The 22330-nt window shown below is 39.8% G+C and overlaps 1 protein-coding gene across 1 annotated transcript; it reads right to left on the bottom strand.

Annotated features, from left to right (window-relative positions):
- Positions 1-3306: 3306 nt before the first annotated feature.
- LOC124259354 (zwei Ig domain protein zig-2-like) lies at positions 3307-12082 on the bottom strand. The gene is made up of 9 exons (XM_046693483.1): positions 11963-12082; positions 11553-11651; positions 8383-8428; positions 7773-7945; positions 6206-6404; positions 5813-5866; positions 5425-5579; positions 4686-4802; positions 3307-4307 (listed from the first exon to the last, which is right to left on the bottom strand). Exons 2-9 carry the CDS (start codon positions 11628-11630, stop codon positions 4266-4268), a joined length of 864 nt encoding a protein of 287 aa, XP_046549439.1. The 5' UTR covers positions 11631-11651; positions 11963-12082; the 3' UTR covers positions 3307-4265.
- Positions 12083-22330: the final 10248 nt, after the last annotated feature.

The raw sequence follows: 22330 nt of genomic DNA, 5'->3' as shown, positions 1-22330 counted from the left end.
GCTACATGTATGTCCCCAATGTTGTAGAGTGATGGTACATGTGTGAGTGATGGTACATGTATGTACATGTATGTCCCCAGTGTTGCATAGTGTGATACATGTATGTCCTAGCGTTGTATAGTGATGGTACATGTATGTCCTCAGTGTTGTATAGTGATGGAACATGTATGTCCCTAGTGTTCTATAGTGATGGTACATGTATGTCCCCAGTGTTGTATAGTGATGGTACATGTATGTCCCATTGTTGTATAGTGATGGTACATGTATGTCCCAGTGTGTGTCCCTCAGTGTTGTATAGTACATGTCCTGTCCTCAGTGTTGTATAGTGATGTATGTAGTGTTGTACATATATCCCTTAGTGTTTGTATAGTGATGCTACATGTATGTCCTCACGTGTCCTCAGTGTTGTATAGTGATGGTACATGTATGTCCCCAGTGTTTTATAGTGATGGTGTATGTCCCCAGTGTTGTATAGTGATGGTACATGTATGTCCCCAGTGTTGTTATAGTGATGTACATGTATGTCCCCAGTGTTGTAGTGATCATACCTTTATGTGTATAGTGATGGTACATGTTCCCAGTGTTGTTTAGTGATGGTACATGTATGTCCCCAGTGTTGTATAGTGATGCTACATGTATGTACATGCATGTCCCCAGTGTTGTTTAGTGATGGTACATGTATGTCCCTAGCGTTGTATAGTGAAAGTACATGTATGTCCCCAGTGTTGTATAGTGATGGTACATGTATGTCCTAGCGTTGTATAGTGAAAGTACATGTATGTCCTCAGTGTTGTATAGTGATGGAACATGTATGTCCCTAGTGTTCTATAGTGATGGTACATGTATGTCCCCAGTGTTGTATAGTGAAAGTACATGTATGTCCTCATTGTTGTATAGTGATGGAACATGTGTGTCCTCAGTGTTGTATAGTGATGGTACATGTATGTCCTTAGTGTTGTATAGTGATGGTACATGTATGTCCCTCAGTGTTGTATAGTGATGGTACATGTATGTCCCTAGTGTTCTATAGTGATGGTACATGTATGTCCCCAGTGTTGTATAGTGATGGTACATGTATGTCCCTAGTGTTGTATAGTGATGGTACATGTATGTCCCCAGTGTTGTATAGTGATGGTACATGTATGTCCCCAGTGTTTTATAGTGATGGTACATGTGTGTCTCCAGTGTTGTATAGTGATGGTACATGTATGTCCCCAGTGTTGCATAGTGATGGTACATGTATGTCCCCAGTGTTGTATAGTGATCATACCTTTATTTCCCCTCTGTTGTATAGTGATGGTACATGTATCTTCCTAACGTTGTAAAGTGATGGTATATGTATGTCCTCAGTGTTGTATAGTGATGCTACATGTATGTCCCCAATGTTGTAGAGTGATGGTACATGTGTGTTCCCAGTGTTGTTTAGTGATGGTACATGTATGTCCCCAGTTTTGTATAGTGGTAGTACATGCATGTCCCCAGTGTTGCATAGTGATGGTACATGTATGTTCCTAGCGTTGTATAGTGAAAGTACATGTATGTCCTCATTGTTGTATAGTGATGGAACATGTATGTCCTCAGTGTTGTATAGTGATGGTACATGTATGTCCCTAGTGTTCTATAGTGATGGTACATGTATGTCCCCAGTGTTGTATAGTGATGGTACATGTGTGTCTCCAGTGTTGTATAGTGATGGTACATGTATGTCCCTAGTGTTCTATAGTGATGGTACATGTATGTCCCCAGTGTTGTATAGTGATGGTACATGTGTGTCTCCAGTGTTGTATAGTGATGTTACATTTATGTCCCCAATGTTGCAAAGTGATGGTACATGTGTGTTCCCAGTGTTGTATAGTGATGTCAAATGTATGTTCTCAGTTTTGTATAGTGATGGTACATGTATGTCCCCAGTGCTGTATAGTGATGGGGGCGCGATGGCGAGCTGTCTAAGGCGCCAGGCTAGTAATCCAGCGAGCTGGGAGGTGCCGGGATCGAGCCCACCTGTGACCGGGTGTAACAAACCTTGGAGTCAGCTTTGTGTGCAGACTCTTTCAGTGTTGTCACAACCCCTAGTGTACAGTACACAACCATGTGCACTTAAAAGAACCCACGAATCCGTTGGTATATGACCAGATGGTGGCCACATGAATACGTGCAAACACCTAGTTGCGGATGCAGCAACGTGCAGTGAACTTGGACAAAGTACTGTGACTATGTGTGCCAGCCCACCCAGCTGTGAATGGGTACCTCGTAAGAATGGGAAAGCCACATGAGCTGCATGATCCCCAGGGAGTTGAGATTGAAAATACGATATGCCGTTGTGATGGACATCCAATGATCGAGGGAAAACAAAGCGCCTTTGAGCAGTTGTACCGGATATCGGCGCTATACAAATGTTTGTATGTACGTATCTATGTCCCTCGGTGGTGCTTGTGCGTGTGTTCCCCTACTTACATATCCGTGACAGTGACTTGCATTCCCATTGATGCATAGTGATGTTACTCGCATGTCTCGAAAGTTAAAACATGACCCAGGTCACTACCTTGTTTGTCTACACCAACAGCGGAATGGTAAAAAAACCTGTTACAACACAGCCATGTTTCAACTACTTATAACTGATCTCCAGAAACCACAAGATGACGCGTTTCGGCATTAGTACATAATACCCTGTGTTGATATCCTTTTACCACGCTGACATGTGTCATCATAGATCAGCCTTCATCCCTCTCAGAAAGCAAGGAGTTCAGGTGATACTAGGCTAGGGTCAGGAAATAGTCCTTGGAAATTGGATTTAAGACCCACAAACAGTACGTTTGCATCTGCTAGCTCAAATGCCACTACAATGTATGTACGTAAGTATGTGTGTGTGTGTGTGTGTGTGTGTCTGTGTGTGTGTGTGTGTGTGTGTGTGTGTGTGTGTGTGTGTGTGTGCGTGCGCACACGTATTCATATATGCACTACTCAACTTTTCATAGGAATATTTTTCATCTCTCTGTGTGACAAATGTGAATTTCAGAATATATCAAGAGTATATCAAAATGCATGCAGATGACATGCATTCCAAAATTGTCGAATTGTTCCTATCGAATGTTGAGTTGTGTATGTAAATATTAGTTAATGAGATTATTTCACAGAAACAATGATTCTGGCACTAACAAGACACTTATCACACTGTCTAGACCAAGACTGAAAACGGCAATCAGACGATAGCCCATATAGTCAACCTTTAGCGTTACTTCGCGTATGTCATGATACAAGGCCCAGTACATGGCCAACAAATAGGACAAATTCAGCGGAACTCGGAAATACAAAGATAAGTTCATTTATTTGTCTTAGAATCTGTCAGATATCTGTAACACTTTAAACAGTTCTGTAACCTGTAACTTGTTGCAACATTCCATGCCTCTGTTCACTTTAATCATGGAACTCTCCTCAACATAGACAACTTACAACAATATATATTCAACAGTGGCTCAAGGAAACTTAATCCGTAATCTGAACCATAATTAGTTTCACGAGAGCAACCATTTAATTTTCAAGAGGAGGGTGTAGAATGTTACTTTAAGAGGATGAACAAGATGTTTTTCCAACACAAACAGGAGCGTAAGTATGATTTTGGATAAATGCATACAAATAACGAACTCTCGTCTTGGGACATTTCATTTGTACGAAAAGGGCATTTTTTTAATAATTGCTGGCATATTATTGTGTTCACAATAATTCTTTTAGCAAAGGTCCTGCATTCCCTTCTCCCCATTCGCATCTCTGAAAATAAAATGGTTGCTCCCCAACTACTTGGCAAAACAAAACAACAGAGAGTAGGTATATACATAATTTGCATAAAATTTATTCTCTTTCTCCTCGTCCTCATCCATCAAAAAATAAATAGACTTTTTTGTTGTGAAAATATTCAACATAGGAGACAGTTAACCAAAACAGTGAACACAAGTATCAAATAAATAAATAAATTAGCATGAAACCTCCACACAAAGTCATTTCTGGTTGTTAGGCAGGTAACAATGAATGGGACATGGCGTCACTACAGATAGCATGGATCTGAAGATTGCATTGAGACCGGTGATGGAATACAGTACCGCACTGCGACTTGGCGCCGCGAGCGTTGTCAACAAAATGGACCTCATAAAGAACCGGAAACTAAAAACTCCTCCTTCCTTGCTGCGCATGCGCAGAGCACCTCCTTCCTCTGTGAGCGATCGCACACCTTGAAGTTGCTGGGTAGAGACCTGGGACACCTCAAAGGTAGCCTACACTGGTGGTAGCATCTCTTCCTCATCGTCCCGGAACGTCTGAAGCCAAGACAGATTAGAATAACTAAATGTGTTGGGTTCAGAGACGAATCGAATGGGACCAGCATAGGCACGGCACAAACAACAATTAAATATGGTTCCACGCATTGGGGAACCAAATCCCAGTCATCGTCCTGTCCTCCACTCCTCACCCAATTAGCTACCCCATCACCAAACTAGCAATTTCCCAAGAATATGTTTTGACAAGGCGAACTGATATCAGATGAAATTTTATTTGGTGCTTGATAATTCCAATTTGGCTACCTAAACCGTCTTTTGAAAACAAATTACTGTAAATTTAACATCTCGGTATGTGTTAGAATGGATCGTAAAGCCAAAGTGATGGTTAATGGCTGGGAACAGCAAATATATACTTACGGGATATAAGAAAGTATCTATCGCATCCTCGCCATGTTTGTTTGATGCCATGCATGTGTACACGCCCATATCGAACCAGTTGATGTTCTTTATGATAAGATCTCCATTTTCAGCAATCTGGAATAATAATAATGATGATGATGATAAATTGTGCCCACGTCGACATACAAACATATGCGCGACAGGTCGGGGCCAAAGTAATGTATATTAAGTGTCACGTCAAAAATAGGACCATTCTGCTCGCGTTCGGGAACACTAATTAGTTGGACTAGTTGTGGAAGAACTTCAACAAAACGTCAATGAGTGGTGACTCGATGCCAATGTAACTCGCGATGTCAACCTGACTATTTTGTTTTGACTGTAATGACTATTGGTAGAAACGTAGACAAAACAATCGTCCCGCGATCACAACAGGTTCGTGAGTATGCCAGTGTCACAACCTTAGAGGCTCATGTTTTGACTTTTTGCACCACGCAAACAAAACAATCTCCCCAATTGCAACTCGATTATGTTATTACTACCGCCGTGGATTGTTTCATTTCCTGAAAGTCTAGACGAGTGTTTAGTAGCGTCTGTGAGTATGGTTTTACGCCGCTTTTAGCAATATTCCAGCAATATCACAGCGGAGGACACAAGAAATGGGCTTCACACATTGTACCGATGTGGGGAATCGAACCGCATCTTCGAAATCGAAACGCTTTGACACGGCTCCTTAATGGAGTGAGGAAACGATGCTCACCTCGTATTTGTGTCCAGGCTCGATGGGCTCTCCTTCGGCATCATACCACGTAAGTCTTGGTGTTGGAGATCCTGATGCTCTGCAGAATAACTGGACGCTGTTGTCCTGGAACTCTACACGTGTGGCAGTCCACAGGTATACCCGGGCTTTTTCACCTGAAAATATTCAGTCATTCATGTCTTTATTTATATTTTCCACCAGTATTTTGTAATAGGATATCGTTAATATTATCAATAACATATTATCTACAGCCATTGTTATATATGTCGATGCATCAGTTTACCAAAGAGAATATATGATGTTGATCATCATGATGTAAGTAGCTTAGTCATGTCGTTACGATTATTTGATGTCTTTTAGTATTATGAAGTCAGCATAACAAACTTACCCTTTATAGATTTCTTTAACACGCATTCATTAAATGATCCAATATCTCGAGAAACTGGAAAAAAAGAGAAAATGTTAAGCATACTGTTCAAACCAAAGTTTGCCATTGCCACTACAGGTATGTCGACAAACAACACTATATGCCTCGGTTGTAATATACGCTGATACGCTGAAACGCTTATATTTGTCTTTTGTTTTTGTTGTTCTTTCTTTTCTTTTGTTTTAATTTAACAACCTCACTTTGTCAACAATTCCCACCAAAGGTTGAGATGCTTTGAAAAAAGAAATTAGTATTTACAATATTTTCTAAAAGAAATAGTTTTAATTTTGTCAAAATCATTCTTTTCTGGAAGGATTTTTCTTGACCAGATAGGAACTCCGATTATATACTTACTGACTTTAATTGTTGTGGACTGGCTTATTCTGTCGTATGGTGTTTCAGCAACGCATGTGTATTTTCCCTCAGTTTCAGGGCTAATACATTCAATGTATAACTTTGACCTTGTTGTGGACAGGCGTAACAAAGGGAGACCATCCTTCCCTATCGTATCTTCAAATGAGGCTTCTTCGTCTCGGTAATTTTGGAACATCCCCTGAAAAGATCAGAATATCGATAACGTCAAAGTTAACAGTATATGTCAAACAGTTAATTAAAAGTTAACGTCACATCGGTAATATTTCAGCCATATAGAGACTTGGTCAGAAAGAGACATAATCGTTGTTTATGCCGTTGGTAAGCAGGTGCTTTTCAGTGTAAGTTATCCCCCTTGATCAAATGTTATGTTGAGATCAACCGTGATAGTTGGATACAGTGGTTCCTAGTACGTGAAGGAACATTTCCGAGTAATCCTTTGTAAGTCACTGAAACAGACTTTGCGAAACTTGGAATCCCAGCCGTTAATTTAGAAAGAAAATACAGCGGGCGCCCACAGGGAGAATTAATCCAGTAACAGGACAGAAAACCATGGGATGCCCCCGAGGTCACAAGCATGTGGAGTTTCATCGAAGTTCGGCTCTTGCTCTTAGACTGCAAGGCATTTCCATTTTGTCAATCCTCCGCATCGCGTTGTCTTAAGACCATAGTTATCCTGTATATGCAGGGGGCTCCCGCGGATATTAAACACAAGTCCGTCTATCATATCTTTAGAGCCTTTCATATTCATATCAAATATTGCAACACATTACTTCTGATGGTTCGCCTACTTTTTCCTGAACTAGTAATTATCTGATTTAGGATCGAAAATGACAATTAAGTGGTAGTGTCTTCAGTTTTACTCGCCACAAAACCTCTGAAGACATTTAATTCATACACGTGTCGCCTATGTGATCTATAATGTAATAACCGGTTAGACCTTCATGTTACACAACATGAAATCATCTTGTCAAACTCGTCGCCATCAGTAACGAAATCTGATTATCTAGCTTCCCAACGGACCAAATGAGTTTTTTCTGGCACTGAGCTTTTAAACACAAATTTAATATGTTGTAATATTTCTGGCTTTTGATCAATGAATTAAAAAATGCTCCACACGCAAGCAAACTATTAATTTCCAAACCCATTAATGAACATTTTCTTATATGTTATTTCAAAGCACAGAGCTTAATATGACATGTGCTACAAATATATCAAATAATACAAATTAATTCTGAAAAGCCTTCCTTTCTATGTTCAGCTGACTAAGCAGTAATAGGAAGGTACACTATAGCATAGCATAGGCGGATCCAGGAATTTTCAAAGGGAAGGTTCGAACCCTGCACCACATACCCCTCCGCCAATGCTAAACATTAACTTCAATGTGGTCTTTAGTCATTCTCAAAAGGGGGAGGGGGTTCGATTGTACCCATGTACGGAATCGACCCCGGGTTTTCAGCGTGACGAGCGAACGCTTTAACCACTGGGCTATCCAACCGCCCCCTATGTAAGGTGGACATGACGTCCTGTGAATGGTACTGTCGCTCACCTGATCTATCCTTTCCCCATCCTTGAGCCAGTGGATGGTGGGACCGGGACTACCTCCAGCTTCGCATTCCAGAACAGTACCATGACGCCTTGTCACCCGCGTGGTGGGTCTCAATGGACGGCCCTTAAAAAACAGCTTAGGCCCTGAATCATCAGATTCGTGCCTTTTGGACACTGAAAAACAATAAAGTAAAATGATTCATGGTGAACGGGTGACCCAGTCGTTTTACGTCTATGACAATAACTTAGAACCACGTTTGTACGTGTATCAGCAACATATTCGTTGTTGGGTGTTTTTTTCAAACTGGCATATTATTCAGTGCGGTTCTGAACCATCTCACTCACGTACAATGTAATCAATTGTAATGGAAGTTGAAACTTCGCAACTTGAATAATAGAATGACAATTGGTATATTTTAAATAAATATATTATAATAATATAATACATAAACCAGAACTAAACATTTACTAATGCAATATACCAATTCCAAAATGCACTGAAGTTATAATAAGTAAGATTTAAATCTCAGTCCAAGTGGTGAATTTTGGAGTACAAATAGTACACACAGGAATATTGCAAATGAAAGAACACAATGTACAAATCAACGTACCTGCTGAATTATGTTTTCTGTTCAAAAGGCTTTTGTGTTTTAAACTCTGCAACAAAATAAAACAGTTGTTAAATTTTCAAATCGTACAAGGTAAAACGCATCATAAACGTATACATCTGATAGCCGATTTAAATATAAGATATGTTATTTATCAGAGCTTTATGGTGGATATGCTTACGTTCATACACTAATCTTAAAGATCTCTTAAACCGTGTGGGCGTTGAACGGGTAAGGGTTGACTTCATCTATGGTGAAGCAGCCATTCATTCGCTTGTAGATCGTGTTAAGCTATCGCCATAATGACGGTCTTAAGTCGTGTATTCTTCCCGTCTACATCCGTGTGTAGGAGGCTTTTACAATATCTCTGTGTATGAACGTCCCCACAATAGACACTGTTAGTGATCTACAAGCAGTTTAGTAAAGGCCATCTCTCGATGAAGAGATATATTATACACAGATACGTTAAGTTTTTTGACCAGAGCACGATCGTTCACAATACCTCGTTCATAGGAACATATACTTTACATCTATTTCTGGTAAATGTAGTTAAATTTGTAATACATCTATTTCTGGAAAATGTAGTTAAATTGTAAATCCGGTTGAGGAGAACAATGAAACGTCCTCATATAAAGCGTTAGAGTGCTGTATCAAGGAAGGATATTATCGAACCAGGGACCCTGGGATGTTTGCATGTGACGTCATTTAAGAGTCAGGATCTAATATTGATATGACTTGCGATCAAATAAACATTATGCTCAGCCATTCTGCTCACGGTACACAACAAAAATATGTAGAAATTTTGGAAATTATTTTTTATGGTATTACTATTCAGAAATGTGGCCACCATGCCACATATGCAATAGTTCATTATGCTATTTACATGTGGAAATCACTATATTTTGACCTTAACGATATGTTGTCTTCTTTTTTACTATTCCAACAATTGACTTGCCTGTGCGTGTGTTTGTATGATTTTTAATCAAATTTATTCAAATAGTATATCTTTTTATGTGTATTTTACATCTTACTCCTTACAGTTTACTTACAATACATACAATACTATGTATAACCATTACATGATATACATATATCCTTTAATGTGGCGCTCCACTATTGCACTAGACATATTATATAAGTTTTCATCTTTTACGTAACGCATTTGAAGGTTTTCACTTTTTACTTAACGCATTTGAAGGTTTTCACTTTTTACTTAACGCATTTGAAGGTTTTCACTTTTTACAAAACACATTTGAAGGTGATTCGTTTTCAATTTGTTTTGTTTTTTTATACAGTGGTCAGTACTTCTTTGGCAAAATATTCACTTAAGGCTGTTTCTAGCAATACCATTCATACATGTGTTACACTATTCGATATTTGTCCTGTAGCGGTTTAAAACTTTAAAAAGAATTCCGAGGTTTTAGATATGGATTGAACTCCGGAGACAGCTTCCTGACTTGGTTGAAATCTTATACTCAAGTGCAGGCTACCCCCAGACGCAGCGGAATGCGGTTAGTCGCACGTCTCGGCCTTCTACAAGCCCCATATCTGCGCTATGTTCAAACACCACGCCGACTTCCACCGCTACAACATAACATGTATGTATCCCCATTGCCGCACCGCCTGTGTTATTGACAACATTCAAGGAGGAGGGTATGATCTATGCGCGCCTAATATCATGACGTCATAATCAACTTGGACGCATGCCTATCGGGCCAGTAGAACGGGAGTTCAGTGGGACACATTTAGACGGCTCGCCTGGTTGTGGTCACACCTGTAGGGATTGCGCTGTTGGGAGTGAGAGGCGAGGACGGTTAATACCCGCCCGCTTAAAAACAAGCGTCCCACGAGCCATATCAGTAGTTAAAGCTCCGTTTCCACGAGTTTCCAAAGAACTATGACTGTTTGAATTTGTCTTGGACAATGACACTGCTCTTTTGACAGATTTAAATTCCCACGCAAATGAGTTTAATATTGCTGAATATAATTCCCACATACTATAATAATGTTTGCATTACTTTATGGAATTGATATGGTACTATTCCGTTCAAAATCAAACCAGAGTGTCTAAAGGCGTATTACATAACTGTTAATGATTTGTTGTTTACAAATAACCTAAATTCAAAAAAGAATATTTGATAATGAAGACATGCCACATTTATGGATCTCATATATCATATCTGATTATACATGATAGATCATACGAAGACACTATTGTCCTTTAGAAAATGCTGATTAAAGTGCTTTGAAACTTAAATGAATTTGATCATCAATATAATGAATAAACCACCCACTCTGATTTTGTGAATAGCAATTTCTGAGAGCAAATACTTGCAATAATTGTCAGTTATCTCAGGGAAGTTGTAATCTCATTATTAGAATAAATTACTTTGTAGTAATCACAGCGCCATTACATCTATTCAAACCATTTAATATATGACTATGGTATATATGTTACAAAGGTTATACACAATTTTAAATGAACACCTTATTTCGTAGCTAATTTAAAAAAATAACTGGAATATTCCAGTCGGTGGTAGTTTAGACGCACGAGACGTGACCTTTTCGGGGTCAAGCACAGTCACGTGGTCTTTCGGTGGGGGGAGGGGGCTGCATAAGGGGAAGTCCCTCCTTTAAGCCATTAAGCCACGTCAGAAGGATGATGAAATCTACACACGTCTCAACCCTCACACTATGCCTTATCACACGTTGCCTGTGTTGATTTAATGGAACAAAAAATGGCTATTTTTTCGACCTTTTATCTAGTACCGTCATTGCTATAATTAGGCATTACTCAGCAGACGCCGTCTCCTTGTATACATACACAAAGCCTACGCTGGGTTTGTTTTTTGTTAATATATCTCATAGACCCCGGGATAATATTAAAAATGGAATATTTTGAAACACTTTGAATATTAGTTAAATCGTTTTTAATGTCTTTTTATAATCTTGTACCACACGTTTAAACATATCTAATGCTCTCATCCAGAATGTTCTTGTTAAGTGCTCAGAAAATATATATCAGTCCTATTGCTAGCGTCTTAAAAGGAAAAGTCAATGTAAATATGATCACATCAATATACTTCAAACCATTTTCTACACAAAGTTAGCTGAATGCGTGAATATGAGAAAAATCAATATTTCAACATGACTGAAACATTTCTAAAACTCACCTTAAGAAATGCGGACGATACACAAGAGAACAAAGCCACTGATACTGCTAACATCAACAACCGCCTTAAGTTGGCCATTTTCTTTTAAGAACTTTCAATCTGTAATATATAAAAATTCCTTTGACTATTTTACCCAATATGCATTTTTTTAAACTGATCCATTTGGTTCTTAATTGTGTAAAACAAGGAACAAAAAGCATCTAGACGTGTGTATTTGTGTTATAGAATGTAACAATAAATGTATACAAAACCAGTATGAAATGCTGACAAATATCGAATATTACATGGAAGCATGTAAATGAGAAAATATATCAACAATCGAGTTTGGTATTGATCAATATATGGTACTTGGCTTTAATATGTCTTGATCAAACAGCAACAGCAACACCATCACCACGTGTTCAACTTACCTTGAGAGTTATCAATCTTAGTCCGAGAACAAGTCACCTATGTTTTGTTTAGGCACTGCGGTATCTCACGATGGGTCCTTTCCTGATTCCGTCGGCTTCGCTTTTCTATATTGATTCTCACCGCCAATGGCCGGCGATTTATAGGCGATCTTGATGACGTCACACCGCCCCGCCTCCTCGAGCGAAGCATGAATGAAATAAGTGACCAATAGAAATCAGCGCGAGTACCGTGTGTGTACTCTAGCGTACAGCGGCCGACTCCCGAGCAGCGATAGCCGAGCGGCGTTCTGTATGTAATGTCTCGCTTTACTCCGTCCAACACATGTCTATTGCCTGTCTACAGCCATTTAGTGGAGTGAATGTGATGTTCAATCATCAGGAATTACTGGATCCTTTTGTATGTATAAAATGAGCTTTCGTGTATTACTTCAACAGATGTCCTATTGCATACTCGTCACACAACCTCCTGTACACTAGGGTTATGTGTAGGGACATCCGCATTGAAGGCCTGATAGCTGACATGTTTCGTTGAGGTGATATTGACATCTATATATCACAAGATACTTGTGACTACACTAAAACGTACTTCACAAGACAACCGTAGGCGTCATGCCCAGATATGTGTTTAGTTCACGGTTCTCCTAAGACGTCTAAACCAAATAGAATAACATATTCAAGTGTATTATATGTTTATATATGGATGTGTATATAGTGTTCATGCTATTGTATAATATGTCCGCTCTGGGTGTATAATATACACGCCACCTATGTGTATGCATTGTACAAGTCACAGACAGAAACAGAACAACCTCTATAATATGGACATTACATATCAGCACATCCAGTTTGACAAATAACTAAATTTAAATGATTGGGGATTGAAATGTAAATTAAGTAGTCAAATTTAAATTTTCAGAACATTACTTACTAGATAAGCACGTGGGTATTAAAGCATGAAAATATTATTTTTAAAATATGTGAACGTGTTGATATACGGTTCTGGTTTTATGTGTTGTCCAGAGAAGCATTGTCTAGATAAATGATTGAGGAGCCACACGATCAAATAAAAGATTTCCAAATTGACAGGGGGCCGTGCTGTTGGTCAAATTAACAAGATCCTGGTTAATGGACAGTTAAAACGCCCGTAATGACGACATTGTTGACAATCAGGATTTCCTATCATAGCGGACATAATAAACTATTTTCCATCATAGGAGACAGATACCTAATGTCTACATAGGGAATTCATTCTGATGGCATTACCCCAGTGAATATATCAAAACACTGCAGCAAAGCCCAACGAACTACGAATGCTTAGAATGTCAACTATAGCAAATGCTAATGTGTCCGTGACGCCCTTAACAATGTCTAGAATAAAGACTTTTTAGACGCTCATCCTTCATTGGTGATATATTTTAATCAAGGTCCAGAGTAGACCAATGCCGTTTCCTTCTCCAAGAACAGACAAATGAGATTATTTTAGTTACCCGTTTGTAGTCATAAGATGCCACTACTTATGAAGTATCCAGACTTTTGAAATACGATGGTTACAATGTTCAGATTATACCGATGTCTGCGGTAACACTGCCCAGTCTAATGAAGTGTATTTGGTTGCAGCGTTCAGGACTGACATTTGTAACAATTTCCGGACTATTGACATGTCCTTGGTAACACTGTCCACACGATCAAAAACCATGACTATTGACATGGAAATGTCCAATGACCAGACTACTGAAATGTAAATGGTAACAAGGACAAGACTTTTGAAATGTCCATGGTAACAATGACAGGACTATTGAAATGTCCATGGTAGCACGGACAAGACTATTGAAATGTCCATGGTAGCAATGACAAGACTATTGAAATGTCCATGGTAGCAATGACCGGACTATGGTATTGAAATGTCCATGGTAGCAATGACCGGACTATTGAGATGGCCATGGTAGCAATGACCGGACTATTGAAATGGCCATGGTAGCAAGGACAAGATTATTAAAATGCCCACGGTAACAATGACAACACTATTGAAATGTCCACGGTAACAAGGACAGAATTACTGAATTGTAAATGGTTACAATTACAAGACTATTGAAATGCCCATGATACCAATTACAAGACTATTGAAATGTCCATGGTAACAAGGACAAGAGCATTAAAATGTCCATGGTAACACTGTTCGGTATATGTGAAAGATCATTGGTTGCACCCCTAGTCTATTGAAATGTGTTTGGTTACAATGTCGCCCAGACTAATGAAATGTCCATGGCAACAACATCCAGTGTAATGATAAGTCCTTGGTAACATTGTCCAGACAACTGCGACTCTGGTGTATGCACGAACTAAATATATATGCAGACCAGCCTCTCATTAATTCTGATATGTGGGCTTCTGGTAAATAACGAGATAGACTACAAGTGTTACGAGAAGCCGATGGGAGATCCTGACCTCTCGGGACAGAATGTCATCTACTGACCCGGCATAATCATCGCCCAAAGTGACCAAACAATGGTTCAAAATAGCTGCAATCTATCACTAGGATTCGGTCTGAAATCACTAGCGGAAATAAAGATTTAATAGAATGATTGTTGATAGCAATTTGCAGAACCAATCTCAACTATAGGTTGTATCGATCTCGCCACCACCGCTTGTGATTGACAAAAGGTCGTAATGTATTGGGATACAAAGTAAGTGTTGTAAGCCAGCTAATGTGAAAATGAGTATTACTAATTGCGAACCATTATCTACAACATACAATTATTGATATATTTAATAGCTAATTTGCCACAGACAAGCTGAAATGGAAATGTCAAATCCCTGCAAAACTGCATTTTCTACGCATGGTCTCTGTCTAATAAAAGCCAAATCCCACACAGAACCCTCTGACACATTAGCATGACTGATACCTAACTCTTGACAGAATGTTATGCCTATATATACTAACGTTATAGTTTAGTGTGTCTGTGGAGTGATCCCAAGAATGACAACGTTACCTTTGGGAAGACAGACGGGCACATGTAGTAAAATACATAGGATGTGGATGTGTTAGACGAGACTATTTACCCAGAATGACAGCGTTACCTTTGGGAAGACAGACGGGCACATGTAGTAAAATACATAGGATGTGGATGTGTTAGACGAGACTATATACCCCAGAATGACAGCGTTACCTTTGGGCAGACAGACGGGCACATGTAGTAAAATACACGTGATATGGATGTGTTAGACGAGACTATTTACCCCAGAATGACAGCGTTACCTTTGGGAAGACAGACGGGCACATGTAGTAAAATACATAGGATGTGGATGTGTTAGACGAGACTATTTACCCAGAATGACAGCGTTACCTTTGGGAAGACAGACGGGCACATGCAGTAAAATTGGTATGGATGTGTTGGGCAGAGACTATTTACCCAGAATGACAGCGTTACCTTTGGGCGGACAGACGGGCACATGCAGTAAAATACACGTGTTATGGATGTGTTGAAACTTTTACCCCAAAATGACAGCGTTACCTTTGGGCGGACAGACGGGCGCATGTAGTAAAATACACATGGTATGGATGTGTTAGACGAAACTATTTTCCCAAAATGACAGCGTTACCTTTGGGCGGACAGACGGGCGCATGCAGTAAAATACACGTGTTATGGATGTGTTAGACGAAACTATTCATCCCAGAATGACAGCGTTACCTTTGGGAAGACAGACGGGCACATGTAGTAAAATACATAGGATGTGGATGTGTTAGACGAGACTATTTACCCAGAATGACAGCGTTACCTTTGGGGGGACAGACGGGCACATGTAGTAAAATACATAGGATGTGGATGTGTTAGACGAGACTATTTACCCCAAAATGACAGCGTTACCTTTGGGAGGACAGACGGGCGCATGTAGTAAAATACACGTGGTATGGATGTGTTAGACGAAACTATTTTCCCCAAAATGACAGCGTTACCTTTGGGCGGACAGACGGGCGCATGCAGTAAAATACACGTGGTATGGATGTGTTAGACGAAACTATTCATCCCAGAATGACAGCGTTACCTTTGGGAAGACAGACGGGCACATGTAGTAAAATACATAGGATGTGGATGTGTTAGACGAGACTATTTACCCAGAATGACAGCGTTACCTTTGGGCGGACAGACGGGCACATGTAGTAAAATACACGTGGTATGGATGTGTTAGACGAAACTATTTTCCCCAAAATGACAGCGTTACCTTTGGGCGGACAGACGGGCGCATGCAGTAAAATACACGTGTTATGGATGTGTTAGACGAAACTATTTATCCCAGAATGACAGCGTTACCTTTGGGAAGACAGACGGGCACATGTAGTAAAATACACGTGGTATGGATGTGTTAGACGAAACTATTTACCCCAAAATGACAACGTTACCTTTGGGCGGACAGACGGGCGCATGTAGTAAAATACACGTGGTATGGATGTGTTAGACGAAACTATTTACCCCAAAATGACAACGTTACCTTTGGGCGGACAGACGGGCGCATGTAGTAAAATACACGGGGTATGGATGTGTTAGACGAAACTATTTACCCCAAAATGACAACGTTACCTTTGGGCGGACAGACGGGCGCATGTAGTAAAATACACGGGGTATGGATGTGTTAGACGAGTCTATTTACCCTGAATGACAACGTTTCCGTTGGGCGGACAGACAAGCACATGTAGTAAAATACATGGGGTGTGGATGTGTAAGACTAGACTATATACCCCAGAATGACAACGTTTCCTTTGGGCCGACAGACAAGTACTTTGTTGTAAAATACACGTGGTGTGGATGTGTTATAGACTATTTACCCCAGAATGACAACGTTACCCTCCCAGGCGGGTGACAACTGGAAAACATATTACCCGCTGCCACGGTAACCTGAAGTGCTAACAATCGCATGACGTCATAATATGACGCATGCAGTGCCCGGAGGTCGAAAACCGTTCGATCAGCTGTTTCTGTGTTCACTTTGTACAGATTTATTTTACCGACTTTCACTGCTTTATTGAAGCTATTTTATACATTGAGTGGTTTGCACACTGAGCCTAAACATAATTAACATTTTTATAGCAGTTTTATGCTTGTCAGAATATGTTTCACTGATGTTAAAAATCCAGACAAGAGGCAGACGCCATTTTGTGTTTGCACCCAGACAAGAGGCAGACGCCACTTTGTTTGCACAGTCGGTAGCGATCTTAACATAAAATGATATTTTGTACATTTAACATGGCGGTAAGATAAATACGCCTACCGGCTCGGGTGACACTGCTACAAAGAGGCGTACATCAGACCGTATTACCCTCGAGAGAAGCATACAACTTATAATATACCCCAGAATGACAACGTTACCTTTGGACAGACAGACGGGTACATGTAGTATAATACACGGGGTGTGGATGTGTTAGACGCCACTATTTTCCCCAGAACGACAACGCTACCTTTGAGAAGACAAACAAGCACTTTGTTGTAAAATACACGTGGTGTGGATGTGTTATACCAGACGGGACGAGCGGACAGGTTTAACGTCGCTTTGTACAGCATTTCAGCTGAACAATGATGTGTCAGTTTTATGAGAAGATAAACCAACAATGACGCAAGTCCTGGGGACTTCAAACATGAGTTAGGAAGGATACCAATATATGGATGAACAACTTCTTTAATTGCAGGTGTGGGTTCCGGTGTAACACCGTTATCAAGCACTTTCACTTTTTACTAGCTTGATAACGCTGTTAGAACCTACACCGAAACGTCGCTCTCACTGCAATTAAAGAAGCTATTCATCCGTATATTGTTATCCTTCCTTACTTCTCCAACTTCTAACTTCTAAGAAGTGAAAGTTAATTTTCGCACCCGTTATATAAACGGACCCTACTGTAGAAATACATGCATAAATTGACATACTATTGTTACTTATCTTACTACTCGAACAGTTAAATGTGCATAGCTTTAAAAAAGAAAAGAAAAATTTCATAATAATAAGGCACAAGACTCAACACGATCCAATGTTGGTAACACTTTTCCGTTGACGTGAGAAAACGCACGTTGACTCAGTCTGGGCTTGGTTTTATGTCGTTTGACTCCATGTGCTTTATGAGAGCTGTGTCCCCTTTCAGTGACAGTGTCAAATTACAAGGTTGCCACTGATCACACAGACATGACAAGCTGAGATAGGAACAGATAGCTTATTGTCCCATCGGGGCAATTATACCGGACCACTTGTACCCGCATAACACATACACATCATAGGACATTAAAGAACACCTGACTTTTTGAATGATAAGATATAGTAATGTGAAATCATTGGGTGTTTTTAAGGTCTGTCAGTGCTGTATCTTTGTTCTCAATGTAACACTTGTGCACGAGACAAATTGACGCCTGTTGTACTTGAAAATATTTATTCAAAAATGCATCTATGAGCGTATGAGACTTTCAGTCAGTTTGGACTTTCCCTATTGATTATACACTCGAAGGAGATAAACGTAGCCTTAACACATACACACGCACGCCACATGCACACGCACGCACGCATGCCACATACGCACACGCACGCACGCACGCGCGCATATACATGTGTATTTATCGTCATTTCTTAAACATACGGATCATTACACTGTTAAATATATTTCAAAATGGTTTTATTTCATCAACGTTATATTTCCATGTACATATTGGATGTTTCTACCACGATCACAACGTCACAATATTTTCATCAGCAAACACCCCCAACAAAAGCAAGATAATTATGATTTCTTGGAAAAAGAAGACCGAAGACAGAACCACCAAAGAAGCAGCATATGCATGATTAACTTTCTATGAAATATAGGAGAGTGAAACTGCAAGAGCCCGTGAACGAGGGGAATATGGTTGTACCCTTCCTTAACGATGTCCAAGCCGCTTCATGACCACAAACTGCAGAAGTATGCTTCACATCGTGCCTATGTGAGGTAGTCAACCCTCGAGTCTGGACGTCGTCATATGAGCGAAATATTCTCAAGCACGACGTAAAATCCAATTTCACCTCACCTCACCTCGAGTCTGGCGTGACGCCCTACAACTTGGCTAACCGAAGGCTAGCTACCCTCTACAAGAATCTCTGCACTTCAAACAATGTCAAGTACAACAAGATACATAAACTGTAGATTGTCATCTCTTGTGATGTTTATTGCAATTTTCCCCAATTTATTGAACAAGTCAGCTACTGATCCACCTGAAGGAATACGAGGGGAGACCCTCTTGTTAGCAGGCAGTTATGAGACATGCGAACAAAGTCCCCTCGTTTTTACTTAAATTCATCCTTAATTTCAGGAGTTGGAGTATTTAAATTATATTGCGCAGCAAGTATTTTATCTTCTTCAACGACATCTCATTCACAACCTTCCCATCATATCTTATCACAGAAAGAGAAACCACTCAAGAGAGAATACACTGACTGCGAGAAGGTTGGGGTTACACAAACGGGGGGCTCAATTTGAACAACGCTTGTCGCTTCACAGTATATTATCATTACGTGAATCTTATCTATTTTCATTGCTGACGTGTTTCACACCTGAAATGTCATCTTTGGGTCACCTCCACAGTAGAGCAATAAACAAGTGGCAACAGAGGAATGTTACAACAAAAGCCTGCTACAGACAGAACCAACAAAGAAGCAGCATAAATATGATTAACTTTCTAGGAAATATAACCCATGAAGATCCGGGTTAGAAATGGTCTTCATGCTTGTCGTAAGAGGCGACTAACGGGATCGGTGGTCAGGCTAGCCGACTCGGTTGACACATGTCATCGTATTCCAATGGCGTAGATCGATGCTCACTGGATTGTCTGGTCCTGACTCGATTATTTACAGACCGCCGCCATATTGCTGGAATATTGCTGAGCGCGGCGTTAAACAACAATCAATCTAGGAAATAGAGGACAGTGAAACTGAAAGAGCTTTCAGCGATGGAATATGGTTTAATGCTTCCTGAACAATGTTCAAGCCGCTTCAAGACTGCTGTCAGAGATGAAGTTTACATCGTCCCTATGTGAGGACGTCAAACCCCGCATCTTTGGGGTGACACCATATTGATCAATGCATTGTTGTCATCTATTATTTGGGTGAGCATTTCTCAAATTACAATGGAATGTATGGCTTGGTGTAGCGACGAGTTCTTAAGTTGTTTGTGACTGAGTAATCATACACAATCTGAATTAGCTTCACGGGAAAACTTTTAAACGTGATGACCAACAAACACATTAGTCTTGATGATGTTTTTCCAAGCTCCTTTCCAACGCATGATACTTTCATTATGTTCTTTATTGCATGGCTACCAACTGTGCAAGCTGTTTTCACAAGAATATTAAACATATTCTGACTAACCAAATTTGTGTGCATGTGGAAACTGTAAATGCGCTGAAGCTGTAAGGAGCTTCATAAGCCATATATTTGACAATGGGTTTGGCTATTTGTGAACAGAGAGTTAACTTCTTGTATCCACGTTTGAAGATGACCAGCTGGTGAAGATGTATGGTTATAACCAGAAGGAACGACCAACTTCAGGTATTACATACGCTTAAGACTTGAATAGAATTCGCGATCAAGTGAGCGTTCTCGAAACAGTGAGCCTCCTCCTTCCAGTACTTTTGTCCACATTCAAGGCAAAATTGTATCGCAGGTACCTGGTCTGCATACAACAAAATTTACGGAACGCAGTTGATAAGAACTGCTACAGGGCCAAGGTTACAAATCACATGAAACAAGGTTCCTGAAGAAAGTATTTCTTTCTCAAATTTTCGTTGATAGGAAAATGTACATAAAATGGTCTTCAAAGTCTAAACATCGGCATATTCTAAGGGACTTCTCAAAACACGAAAATCTTCATGTTAATTTCTAGACCATTGAGGCCGAGTCTGAAATGAACAATAATGTTACTGAAAATTCTGTAACGTAAGTTTGGTAAGCATGACTCTAGGGCTGAAGCATGAAAGTCCCAGATCTTGAAATATTGGGAATATCTGTATGCCATTTCTGATGAAACATATCAATGGCACGCGGAGTAAAGACTCTAACTTACACAACATCAATACCTGCTATTTTCATAATAGCAAAAATAGTGTTATATATGTCCAATTAAATCTCATTTTGCTATAAACTAAAATGAAAAGAACACCTGTTCATAACAAGCTTATACCGTATCATTTTAAAACTTTTTATTTATACCGTATTCTGCTCAACACTTTCAACCGTCCAGTACTTATGCATTGGTCGTATTGTCAAACGTACTTGCTGAGCTTGACGAGAGTAAATGTTCTTCCATTCACTGCTATAAAGGGTTAATATATCTACTCGATAGATGACCCAGTCAAAACCGGTTCATTTCCTGACACAGAAAGTGTTAAGTAATCTCTACAATACGGTTAAGTTTACAGCGAGACGTATCTGATCTGTTGATATACAAATACGACCTTGGCCTACATACGTTATGTTTACCTGGCCACGACTAGCCAGGTTACCGACAATATCACAATGGTCCAAAATAGTATACGTAACTTAATACTGCAACTTATCTAGACCTTGAACAAGCTCCTAACCCATATTCACACCACCCATCACCCAACACTCTCCGCTTAACCCTTTCTTCTTTAGCTGAACCTGGAACTGAAACCGTTCAGAGTATAATTGATACAGGTTCAAGGCAAGTCCCATCGGAATAGTTTACCATGTTGGGAATATTCCATATTATAGATCCTCTAAGTCTATTTCTGTTTTTACTTAAGAACAAATCATTCGGAAAAAACTGATTATAAATTTCAGAACCCTTGACATCACGAAGGGAGGAAACATTTCTACTGCTTTGTTTTTTACAAAAACAATATTTGCACTTGTGACATATATTTAAAGCCTCAACCGTCACAAAGTCAGTGTGACATTTCCTGTGGTATCTCGTTCTAGGTTTGGACCCACGTGTTTACAAGCAGGTTGTGTCATTAATGCACTTAATTCAGATGTATTGTCAGCAGGTTTCGCGGTCAGCAAGCATCCTAAAATGTATGTGACATTCCGTCACAACACGCTTACAGAACTACTTCCTAAGCTATATGATCATATTCTGTCCGTTATGTAATATGGAGTTCTGATGCAAAGTTTAGCAAAAACACCACTGGATCTCAGTGTGTGTGTGTGTGTGTGTGTGTGCGTGCGTGCGTGCGTGTGTGTGTGTGCGCGCGCGTGCGTGCGTGCGTGTGTTTGTGTGTGTGCATGCGTGGCTGCATGTATGTGTGTGTTTGTATTTATATTGAAGATCGACATTTTGGATCTTGGTTTGAAATTAGATTTTAGATTATCAACATCACAGTTTATATCCAAAGATCTGAA

The sequence above is a fragment of the Haliotis rubra genome, unplaced genomic scaffold (assembly GCF_003918875.1).
Source record: "Haliotis rubra isolate DU_JTF1 unplaced genomic scaffold, ASM391887v1 Scf118, whole genome shotgun sequence".
Lineage (NCBI taxonomy): Eukaryota > Metazoa > Mollusca > Gastropoda > Lepetellida > Haliotidae > Haliotis > Haliotis rubra.
The sequence above is the reverse complement of the archived record's forward strand: the minus strand, read 5'-3'. Positions and strand labels throughout refer to the sequence as shown.